Raw genomic sequence first — 12,224 nt, 5'->3', positions numbered from 1 at the left:
AACAAGCTGAAGAAGAGGAAATGGCATAGTTTTTTCTGCCTGGCCAGGCCAGGTGCAGGGCTTATCCTGTTCACAGGTACAAAATTGATCCTGGGCTTGATCTCAAGTTACCTGAAGTTACAGAAATGTTTTCTTTGCCTTGGGCATTAGCACCCATGTTTTCAGTTTGCTGTGCCTTACTGCCCAAAACAAGAGTGTAATTCATAACCCCTCAATTTTCTCTGCTTACTGAAGTTACGTCTAACTAGCTTGTTACTGCTATGTAAACAACCAAGTGGTACAAAAATAAAGGAATCTATTTCCTCACTGAAAGGATATTAATTCTCCAAGATCTTAAATCTATTAGTTATTTATACAAAACCTCTGACTTCTGTGCATTCTGTTGCTCAAATTTAATCTTTCATAACATGGAAGTAGTGTTGCTAATTCACTTTAAAGACAATAAAAAAATCCACAACCAGCACTGTCCCATATTTTCTTTTGTCACTAAATCTCTGTGTCACTGTGTTCCTTGCTGCACACCGTTAGGTACTCGCCCTCACAAGTGCCCAGACTGCGACATGGCCTTTGTGACCAGTGGAGAGTTGGTTCGGCATCGCCGCTACAAACACACCCACGAGAAACCATTCAAATGTTCCATGTGTGACTATGCCAGTGTGGAGGTATGGGACTTGTTACAGTGCTGACTGCTTCCTTGTGCACTTCAAAGCTTGTTCACCATCTGTTACAAACTCTGTTCTTAGGCATTTCCTCTTTGGCCATTTGGTTGAAAGGCTCTGGGCAAAAGAAATGATAAATCAGGGCTGCTCTTGGAAGTAAATGATGGGGTTGCCTCAGTGAATCAGAAAGCAGTTTAAGATCACTTACAGAAATTCTAGGTGATACCCATTTCCTCTTCAGAGACAATAGTTGTCAGAGTTTCTTAAATGAGTTGTCCTTTAAGCTGATTGCAGCAATTGTGTAGTGTGCTTCATGTTGAAGCAGACGCACCTTTCCTGCTGCAGTAGGATATCCTTTCAGTCCACAGTGCTCTCCCATTTTAGAAGCATGCATTCTGCACATCATCTGTTTATGCCGTGAAGGTGTCTGCAGCTAAAACTAATGAACCTTTGTCTCAGTATTGGTGAAAAGTAGCTTTGCTAATGTTAGATGATAACTTAATTTGCCTGAGCAGATTAGACATTCTTGAATGCCTTCCCTCCATGCAGTATTGTTAGGTATTTTATAGGACAGCCTTTATACTGTGAAAGGAAATTTGAGCCAGATAATGAGCCTACATAATTTAAAAAAAATGGGATGTCTGCAGTGGAAAGAAGGCTACAGTGGGAGAGCTTGTGTAGGGGCTTCAGGGCTTTTTTTTCCCTCCCCACGCTATGCCTGCAGTGCTGTCACTTCAGGTCCTGTGGTTTGAGTGCTGAATAAGTTATGTTGCAGAGGTTTTCATAGTATAAATTAGGAAAGATTAACCAAGTTGGTCCTTATGAGGTCATGCTGCTTTTCGTAGGCATAAGTTGATGATTAAGCACTGTAATCAGGCTGGAGTAGAAAATGCCATACTGTTGGTGTTCTTGCTTTGAGCTGGTTTTGTACCTTCTAAATAAAAGCAGGAGGAGAAAAGAATTAAGCTTCCCCACACCACTTCCCTGTGTCTCTCCAGGATATTTTAAAATTTTAGGGTGTCTTCAGATGCTGAGATGGTCAATAACAGTAAGGTGAGCACAGAGTGTAAAGGTCTCATTGAGTGTGAGAACAAGCATCAGGCAAGGCAGGGAGGTGAGGTAGAGTGGGCAGGAGCAAGTGGCTGTATGCAATGGGAAAATGGCACTGAAATGTGCTTGTTTGGTTTTGTGCCTAAGTAAATATAAACTGCCTTACACTCTTGACTGGTTTCTTGTGGTTTTGGCAATCTGGCCTGCTCCTCTGTGCTAACTTCAGCCTTGCCCTTGGCTTCCAGGTTAGCAAATTGAAACGCCACATCCGTTCGCACACAGGGGAGCGCCCGTTCCAGTGCAGCCTGTGCAGCTATGCCAGCAGAGACACCTACAAACTGAAGAGGCACATGAGGACCCACTCCGGTACCGATGCCTGACACTCAGCAAACAAATACTATTGTGTAGTTTAATATAAAACCTTTATAAAGCATGTAGCTGGAGAGAATGCACTATGTTTTGTTAGGACTTGTAAATTTAAAACCAGGTTAAACTACTGCACTGAGAAATGAGCTTGGCAGATTCTGATTTCTCGTTTGACTGTGAGGTGATAAAATGCAGGCACCTCTAGTATGAACAGAAGAAACTTATTCTTGTTTGCAGTGTTCCAGCTGAAGAGTAGAGCCATTTGCAGTTTCATGCCTCAGTGCATTTTTAAGAGCATCTCATGCATGTTAGTTCATAAAGATGCTAATTTTTTCTTCAATATAAATAGGGATGATTTTAGCACAGAATGTTACTGCAGTGCCAAATTAATCATATTGCTAAAATTGAAGGGTAGAAATATGCCCTTTTATGTATACATGAACATTCAGAACCCCCACCCCAAAAAATCTGATGTCAGTTGCTCTCTTCTGGCAGCGTGTAGGTCTTGCCTGTATTTCGAAGAGTAAGAATAATTTAACTTCCTTAGGGATTGAACTTCAGTTTCTTTGTAGAAAGACACTTAGTGGAGCTAAAGCTTGTGGAGAAATACGTTGTTGAGCACTTTGTAGAATTACAATTTCTGTTGTCTAGCTATGTGTTGCAAGTTTCTGGGAGGTTGTTTGGGGCTTCTTGGTGAGATTTCTTTTTAATAAAAGTACGTGTTCTATTTTTTCCTTTTGCTTCTGAAGGAGAGAAGCCATATGAATGTTACATCTGCCATGCTCGCTTCACTCAGAGCGGTACCATGAAGATGCACATTTTGCAGAAGCACACAGAGAATGTGGCCAAATTCCATTGTCCTCACTGTGATACTGTTATAGCGAGAAAGAGTGACCTGGGTATGTGTCTCCAAAACATGGCCATTTGCTGAAGATGGTACAAAGCTTCCCAGAATTAGAGTTCACATAACCCAACTGCTGTCTCCTAACCCAAAACCCAGTGTAGTAACTGCACAACATGAAGCACAGCTTCACATATGGCGCTGGTAAAACACACCTTTAGCTTACCATAGCTGCTGCAAGTTAGAACAATTTTCAGTTTCTTCTCATTATTTGAATCTTTTTTTCCAAACATGCAAGGTAAGTTACTGTGTGCCCATAGATGCAAGGCATTTCTTGAACTTGGACTGAGATTTCAACAGCATAAGGATTGGGATGTGAAAAGCAAGATCACTTGGCTTAACCTCCTGCACATTGGAGGCCATTAGTTTTCATGCAGAGATATTTTCATCAAGTCAAAAGATTTGAATTAGAGCAAGTATTTAACTTGCCAGGATTTGGAGCTGTGTGCTCTAAAAAGCCCTGAGTCCTTGCAGTAGGACATTCCTGATCTAGTGAGCAGTACCCAGTGTGATTCCAGTAGGCGAGCTCTTATGTTTCTAGAAGGTGACAAACAATATCATGCCCAGAGCAGCTGAGGGAAAGGAAGGAGCCACAGTTTGGCAGAACTTTCTGTCTTTAAACAGAATATCACCCAAGTAATGGGAAGGCAGGCTTCCTTCCAGTAAAGACAAGTGCTACAGGGAGAGGCAGTTTGAGAGGAAGGCAGTCAGTTGATGTCGGGAGCAAACAAGCTTATTTAGAACAGCGGAAAACTGATGTTAGCTATGAAGAATTTTTCTTCTAATAATGCTTTAATCTACCCTAAGCTACCTCGTGCAGCTGTAGTATGCTCTTAGTTGGAGGATTTTAAAAGTGACTAAAACCTTCTGGGGATTATCTCCTGGTATCCCTATTGCCTTCTAGTCCTGTCACTCTGACTTCTGATCTTCTGCAGAAAATCCTGTTTCCCCCACTGAATTACCTGGCTTCTGGCTGTATCCAGGCAATTCAAGTTAGCCTTAAACATAACAGTCCACAAGACACTTTAGTTTGACAATGATATGTCATCAAATTAAGTATCCTGAATCAGATTGCAACTAATAACTGAATCTGGAATCCTGTAGAAAATCATAATGGAGTTTTTCTGGGAGCTCTTTCTGTCTAGAAATTGTTCTAATTGCTTTTACTTGAGAGTCCTTCAGGTTTTTAGTTGAATCCTAAATTAACTATTCCACTGTTTTGGCTGAGCTTGAGAGGGAGGGTCACTGAAGGACCATGGACTCATCCTTCATGCTTGGAAAGCCGTGGTGGTGAAAGCTCTTGGTTCTTTTTCCGGTAGGTGTCCACTTGCGGAAGCAGCATTCCTACATTGAGCAGGGCAAGAAGTGTCGCTACTGTGACGCTGTGTTCCATGAGAGGTATGCCCTCATCCAGCATCAAAAGTCCCACAAGAACGAGAAGCGCTTCAAGTGCGACCAGTGTGATTATGCCTGCAGACAGGTAAGATGGGGGCATTGGCACCCCTTAAGAGAGTTAGGGCAGGAGCTGAAAGTGCAGGATGGAAATCTTAGCCTTTAGGTTTGACCAGCTGTCAAGATCAAATTAGCTGTTGAAATTTTTGAAGGGTGTAAAGGAGAGTACAAGTGACCTTTTCTTGGACTGATTCTGTCGTATAGAGAAGAACCTTCTAATTCATAATCCTGATGTACCCCTTAACTAAGGAATAAGAGTCCATTTAGCTTGGGAATAGCTAGGACTGAATAGGCCATCAGTCAAGGTGTTCTTGCATTGCTGTGGAATCATTTTTTTCCTGATATTAACCATAAAATTTTGGCCTCATTTTAGCTGAAAATTCACTTTTCTGTATCCATTTACACGAGTTTCCATTTTTCCTGTCTGTGCCAGGAGCGGCACATGGTCATGCACAAACGGACCCATACTGGAGAAAAGCCTTATGCCTGTAGCCATTGTGACAAAACCTTCCGCCAGAAGCAGCTCCTCGACATGCACTTCAAGAGATACCACGATCCTAACTTTGTCCCTGCTGCCTTTGTCTGCTCCAAGTGTGGCAAAACATTCACTCGCAGGGTAAGGGAATATGCTTTGAACTGGGGAGGGTTGGGGTGGAATGAGGTGCTTTTAGCCAGAGGGAGGGAAATGTTTACCCAAAAGGAAAGATGGGTGAGGTACAGGGTAAATATGAATCTTTTAATAGAGCCCTTCTCTTTGAGAGGGAAGGAGAGGAGAGAGAATTAGGAATTGGTACCAATGAATATTAGTGTTCACATCATGAGCAAAGTGGAAATGCAAGTTCATTCATCAAGTTAATGAATGTACCCATTTCCCCTAAAGAATCTCTCTTTAAATAGCAAAAGACATATTTACCAAAAATGGGTTTGAAAATACAGAGCCAGAACGTCTGATCTTGAATTCGATGCATGTTTTAACTTTTCTTGTGTTTTTGATCTTTCACTGAATAGAACACAATGGCCAGACATGCTGATAACTGCTCTGGCCTAGATGGTGGGGAAGGAGAGAATGGAGGAGAGACAAAGAAAGGCAAACGTGGCCGAAAGAGAAAGATGCGTTCTAAGAAAGAAGATTCTTCTGATAGTGGTAAGAACAGCTCAGAGAGCTACAGGTCTGTGATTCACTGTGTGTGTTAGCTGCTGGTTTGCCAGTTCTGCAGGTTTCTTCTGGCACTTGAAAGAGTCTTGTCTGGTTGGCAAACACAGAATATGGTGACACATGGCCAAGTACAGAGGGATGTTCTGCCTGTGAGGGATAATATGGATCCTGCTGTCCCAGGTCTGTTCCAAGACAGTAGTTTAAAAAACACTTTCCGACTCCTCTTGTGTCAGCGGTGCCATTCCTGCGCTGCCTATGTGGGAAACTCTCTGGTAATTTTTTTGAGTCCCAAAAAAGTCTGTGTGGTTCTGCAGTACATGGCTATGGAATGACTTGATCATTCTTCACCGTTACTGGGTGGCACATCCATACAGGTCCACCACTGAATAGTTTGGCTACTTCTGTGGAGAAAGGCTTGCAACATCCAGGGGAGTGGTGATTAATACTATATATGAAGGAAAAACTCAGTCCTATTCCTGTCTCCTGTAGAGGAAAAACTTCATCATGTCTTCAACAGGAAGAGCCAAGTAGAGTTTCAAGACCAACCAGTTCAAAGATGATTTTGCAAAAGGAGTGTTGGTGATTAGTCTTTTATCTGTAGTGCTTTATGTAATTAATCAAGGGGTGTAGGTTGGGAGAACAGGGGTATTTCTGGCTAGACAATTCATATCTGAAAATCTCCCATGGCAAACAAGTTTTAGGATGAGTATGATCAAATGATTTGCAAACCTTGATTCAAAAACTATAGAAATTGATGCTTAAACTCATGTTTGTATAGATTTTTGGGAAAATGTAGTAGGTGAATTAAGCACATGCAACTAATTATGCATTTAAAACATGAAAAGGTAATGGAGGCAGGGTAAAATAACTGATCCAAGGTAATTCAAGATGTGGGATACTGGAGTATTGCATTTTTAATACCTGATTTGAAGTCTTCCTGGGAGTTCAGCCTGTTCTGAAAACTCACATTTTATTTGGTTGGTTTGGTCTGAGTTTAAAACAGTTTTTTTTGGGAGAAGCTGGTCAAAAGTCAGGGTTTTTAATGAGCTGATGATATGCAGTGAATGATGTCCAGGCTCTGTGCTGAAGGAATCCCTTCAGCCTCGGTGGAAGTGGCAAGTGTGGGTTGACCTCAGAAGTCATTTGATAGATAAGAAGAATTGACCAGTGAGAGCAGACTATCTGTAAGAAAGATGTGCTTACCACCTGCTTGAGGAATTGCATTATTCACTGTTGTGTTTATTTGGAGATCTGCAGTTCCATGAGGTTTGGCAAGTACTAAATACCTAAAAATTATGAGCGAAGCTGGGATGAAATAGACCTATTTGTGTTAATTAAGGGGGGAGGGGGCAGGTAAAGACCAAATTGTGAATGATAGTTTTGTCTTCTGGCTGCCTAACATTAGACAGAATGTTAATTGATGGACACTGAATTGAGGGAGAATGTCAGGAAACTCTAAAAAGTTGGGACCTGAAAAATCCAGTAAATAAATTCCTCATGAGGGGTATCCCTTGAGTGACTGTAAAATCATGCAGCATGTACATGCCCCAGTGTGGGTTGGGGTTTCACATCTGGTTGCTGTCCTGGGAGCGTTCTGGACAAGAAGTTTGTTCCTCGGAAGCTGTGAATTTGGGCTCCCACCTTCCATTGTGCAGTGCTATGCTCCTCTGTGTTGTGCAGGTGGGACTTGGATGGGCTGTTGGACCCTCTGATGGGTTTGGGAGTAGCTCAGCCATGTGTTATTTGGTCTCCTTTGTCCTGTTGTTTCTGAGCTCCTTTGTGCATGTGCAGAGTAGCTTTTACTACATAATCTAACATAATTAAATTACCTTTTGCTTTCTGAAGGACAGCTTGTTCCCTCTGAGGGTAACAGATTAATAGTCTGTGGCAACAGCTTCTAAACAAAGGCCTTACTTACCTTCTTTCTCAGCAGAGTTGACTCCTTCAAATCCATCCCTTTTGGATGGGATTTGATGGTGCTTCTCTGTAGATGGATGTGTTTTATTCTTGTTTAAACCGAAGATTTGTCTGACATCCTTTCTTACAGAGGAAAATGCTGAACCAGATTTGGATGATAATGAAGATGAGGAGGAGACGGCAGTAGAAATTGAGGCTGAACCAGAAGTTGAGCAAGAGGCTCCTGCACCACCTCCCAGTAAGAAAAGAAGAGGAAGACCACCAGGCAAAGCTGCTGCGCAACCAAAACAATCCCAGCGTAAGTCTCTAACTGAAGCTTACCTTACCCTGCTTGCTTGAGCACCTCTATCCTTGGATTTGGCCATTCGTGTAGATGAGATCCCTTCAACTGAGATTGTCTTAAAAGTAGGTAACTGTACTTGTCTCTACATTGCTAAGAACTCAACTTGAAATTCATTGCAAGGATTTCCTGGTCATGAGGGAACACAGCCACTTCAGGTCGTGCTAAAAAAGAAAGGCCATTATTTTTTGTTTAGTATTGTTTAATTTCATAGCTGTGCAAACTGCTGATTTCTTTTTGTACCAGTTATGGTGTCTCTGCTGACATACAGTCCTTGGGAAAACAGCTGTCAGTAAAAACATCACGGTGTTCTTACCTGGCTAGCTTTTGCAGGTATTGCCACAAATGAACTTGCGTCAGGCCCTTAGTTCTCAGCAAGGGCCAGTGCAGGAGTTGTTTCAACTCCACAGGGATGTGGTTAAGAATAGACATTGTAACTGTGCAAAGTCAAAGTAAATAAATGTTAGGTTCAAAGTAGGATGGGAAATTAGTTCCTTTAAGGAGGTGGTGCCTTCCTCAGTGGTTGGCTGTCTGCTCAGTGATACAAAGGGTGGCCTCTTTTCTCTCTGGGATTATTCTGTGGAAACATTTAATGCTGAATTTGTCATCACTAAATTCCCCTGAAGTTTAAGTTTTGCCTTAGGCCCTTATATTGATATGAGGTTTGGTTTTGTTCATTGTTCTGCGAAATCCATTGTTTGAAAAATGTTTTTAAATGAAAACGCACACTGGAACTGTTGTACTGGGAACCAGTCTTCATAAAGGGGCAAGAAAATAGATGCTTGATGCTTGGGTGAGTGAGCTGGGTTTAATTGCTCCCCACTAATGTGGCAGTGCTTGCTGTGGGCCTCACCTTCCCTTGCCATGGAATAGTCTTACCAAAGACCTGCTTGAGGCATGCAGGCTGGCTCTGGAAACAGTAAAATAATCTGTTTCTCTCCCCCTCCTTCTTTGTTTTTGCTCTTCCAGCTGCAGCAATCATTCAGGTTGAAGACCAGAACACTGGTGAAATTGAAAACATTATAGTTGAAGTGAAGAAAGAACCTGATGCAGAAACAGCAGAGGAAGAGGAGGAAGCTCAGCCTGCTGTAGTGGAAGCTCCCAATGGGGACCTCACCCCTGAGATGATTCTCAGCATGATGGACCGGTGATGGAGGAAGATCACGTTGGCTGACTGAACTGGCCTGGGCTGTGTTTAAGCGGCTCAAATCTATTTTTTTCCTTTAATCTTTTTTCTTGGCTTTGGGAAGTGCATCATTTTAGACCATTTTACCAAACATACTGGGAAATAAAACGATGTTAGAATGTGATTTAACTAGAACTTGCTGTTTTATGTTAGCATTACAGGATCATGGAACATTAGGAAATATTTTGGAGTCCTTGAGGGTTTCCTCTGAGATGTTTGATATAGTTTTGCTCTGAACTGCATTGTAAAGCTGGTCCAAGGGCCGTGTTTACGTGCACCAGGATTTAATACACAAAAGTGGAAGCCTTGACTAGAGTATGTGGAAAACCACTCCGGACTTGCCCTTCCAGTTCCCAGAGTCCTTGAGCCTCTTCTCTCAGTAGTGTTTTTAACTGTAAATGCAGACTTGGGAGGGTTTTAGACTTTTGAAATGTTCTTTTGATTGTTTTGTTTTGTTTTTGTTTTTTTTTTTTTTGTTTTTGCTTTCTCCCACTGAGTAGCTCCGGTTCTCCAAGTCGGCTGCACATGGTAGTTTTGGCATGCTCCAACTGGTTTCTGTCCTTAATATGCTTTGCTTTCTGCAAAGCATTTCTGTAATGGTCAAGCTTGTAAATAACTTTTTTTTTTACATTTTAATCTTTTTCAATTAATTAAGAGGTATGCAAAAATGCAGTTTAAAGAAACCCCAGTATTCTAATTCCTTTCAATCTAAGTGACAAAAGAATTGATAAAGTGTAAATGTTGGAAAAGCTGTTGATAAGGTCGAGAAAATATGTACCCAGACTATTGCTTGCAGAACGAGAGAAACCCACATGTGAAATCTGGTTTTGAAGCACAAAAAAATTGTATTTTATAGAATTATAGACTGGCTTGGGTTAGAAGGTGCTTTTACAGACCATCTATTCTACCCTCCTGCCACAGGCAGGGATGCTTTTCACTAGAGCAGTTTCCTCTGAGCTCTGTCCAACCTGGCCTTGAACACTTCCAGTGATGGGGCAGCAAGTTTCTCTGGACAACCTGTTCCAGGGGCTCACCACCATCACAGGGAGGAATTTCTTCCTAACAGCCCATCTAACCCTGCCTTCTGTCAGTTTAAAGCCATTCCCTGTTGTCCTGTTTCTCCATTCCCTTGCCAAAAGTCCCTCTCCAGCACTCTTGTAGGATCCCTGCAAGGTTCTGTAAGGCCACAATTAGGTCATCCCAAAGCCTTCTCCTCTCCAGGCTGAATAACTCCAGCTCTCTCAGTCTTTCCTCATAGGAATGGTGCTCCATCCCTCAGATCATGTTTGTGGCCTCCTCTGGACTCGCTCTGACAGTTTGGTGTCCTCCTTGTTCCAGGGATCCCAGAGCTGGATGCAGCGCTGCAGGTGGGGTCTCACCTGAGTGGGGCAGAGGGGCAGAATTCCCCACTTGCTGCTGCCCCCTGGGCTCTGTATGCAGCCCAGCACACATGGCTGGGCCATGTCCAGTCCCTCCCACCAGCTCCCCCAAGTCCTTCCCCCCAGGGCTGCTCTGGATCTCTTCATTCCCAACCTGGATTGATCCCAAGAGTTGCCCCAACCCAGGTGCAGCACCTTGCACTGGGTCTTGTCAAGCCTCATGAGATTCCCAAGGGCCATTTCTTGAGCTTGTCCAGGTTCCTCTGGATGGCCCTGACCTTCAGGTGTGTCACTGCACCCTAAGCTTGGTGTTACCAAACCTGCTGAGGGTGTACTCAATCCCTTCATCTGTACCAATAACGGTGATACTAAATAACACTGGGCCCAGTATGGACCCCTGAGGGGCACCAGTCACTGCTGTCCAGCCAGAGTCTGAGCCGTTGACCACTGCCCTCTGGATGTGACCATCCAACCAATTTGAAACATGTTAATTAACCTTTTTGAGTTATAAGTTCACAAATACATTTTCTTTGCTCTATCTTGTAGTTGTATTTTGTGTTTATGAATCCTATGTTAAGACAAAAGTGGTGATTTATGAGTGGGTCACTGCAGCCCTCAACCTGGGCCAGGAAATTTTATTAATAGGTCAGTAATTCTACAATTTTTGAATCTCTGATAAAGACAAAAAAAGGAATAATGTGAAATACAAATGATGCCTGTATATGAAAATGTCACATGTTAAAATATGTAAGCTTTTTATAGAGCCTCAGTCTTGCTGATTTCAAACAAATTTTTCTTCTATGTATCGCTTTTAAGAGAGCTATCAGTTTAGCTATCAGACTCTAGGTTGATGCATTTTTGTACTTAGCTGTACTGTGTGATATTTTTCATTATTTTAGGAAGCCAACATGGGAAAAAAAATACTGTTATAAAATATGTAATGGGGTTTGAAAGCTGGGAAGGAGAATATACTGCTGTACAGCTAATAAATAATAACGGATTAACACGTGTGCTCACTGGCTGCTTTCTTTGTGTGCATCAACGGTGCGACCTGGCAGCCATCTCCAGATGGAAAAGCTGCTCTCCCCAGAAGGATGCTGCCAACAGGGACTGGCTCCTTTCTCCCTCCAGGTGTTCCCTCTGCCCCATGCCAAATGAAAGGTACCTGTCCATGACCTTAAATCAGGGTGTGCTGCTTTGTGTGTAGAGGAGGGAGGATGCAAATGTTGGTGTTGACAGCTTGAGTTTGGAATAACATGAGAGTAGTTGTTACTTCTGTATGTTTTGACTGTTTTTTAAATGGATATAGCTGATGGTTTATTGGAATATTGTTTCCGTTTCATTCTGAAAAACGGGGCTGGTACTTGGGTGGAGTTTCTGTGGTGTGTTTTTTTAGTTACTGTTGACAGCAGCTTAGGGTGCCAGCTGTGGGCAGTCACTGCAGGTTCAGGATAGAACCTCCTGCTGCTGGTACAGGAGTCACTGCAAATGGCACTACTTAGGAGACTGTAACCAAGCACAAGAGCTGCTAGTTCTGGCTTTCACTTGGTGGTTGGTGACTTGTTATCCCTGGTCTTGAGATGGTCTTTCTATGACTGGCCAAGGAAAGCCTGTCTGGAGGTGGAAGCTCAGTCCTGAGCAGGCTGGAGGCTTGTTGCAACTGGTGGGAGAGGTTGTGTAAGGGCTGCTTGGTGAGAAATCAGGTCTGGCTGAGAAATGGGTAAATCCTCAAGTGCTTTCCCAGCTAGGCAAGGAGCTTGTGTGCTCAGAAGCCAAAGATGTTTTAGTCTGAGGCAGTGCTGAGGTGGTTTTACATAA

At 42.8% G+C, this 12,224-nt stretch overlaps 1 protein-coding gene across 8 annotated transcripts in view; it reads left to right on the top strand.

Annotated features, from left to right (window-relative positions):
• Positions 1-11,412, top strand: part of CTCF (CCCTC-binding factor) — a 34,065-nt gene extending 22,653 nt beyond the window's left edge. For all 8 annotated transcript variants that reach the window (XM_021541135.3, XM_021541137.2, XM_021541140.3 and 5 more), the window contains 8 exons: positions 529-662; positions 1,955-2,075; positions 2,825-2,974; positions 4,296-4,456; positions 4,862-5,044; positions 5,437-5,572; positions 7,632-7,799; positions 8,811-11,412. In XM_021541135.3, coding sequence (XP_021396810.2) covers positions 529-662; positions 1,955-2,075; positions 2,825-2,974; positions 4,296-4,456; positions 4,862-5,044; positions 5,437-5,572; positions 7,632-7,799; positions 8,811-8,992 — 1,235 coding nt within the window. In that variant the 3' untranslated portion in view covers positions 8,993-11,412. The remainder of the gene's footprint in view (positions 1-528; positions 663-1,954; positions 2,076-2,824; positions 2,975-4,295; positions 4,457-4,861; positions 5,045-5,436; positions 5,573-7,631; positions 7,800-8,810) is intronic.
• Positions 11,413-12,224: the final 812 nt, after the last annotated feature.

Source organism: Lonchura striata, chromosome 13 (assembly GCF_046129695.1).
Source record: "Lonchura striata isolate bLonStr1 chromosome 13, bLonStr1.mat, whole genome shotgun sequence".
Classification (NCBI taxonomy): Eukaryota; Metazoa; Chordata; class Aves; order Passeriformes; family Estrildidae; genus Lonchura; species Lonchura striata.
Note: the sequence above shows the minus strand (reverse complement) of the source record. Positions and strands in the feature narration are given on the sequence as shown.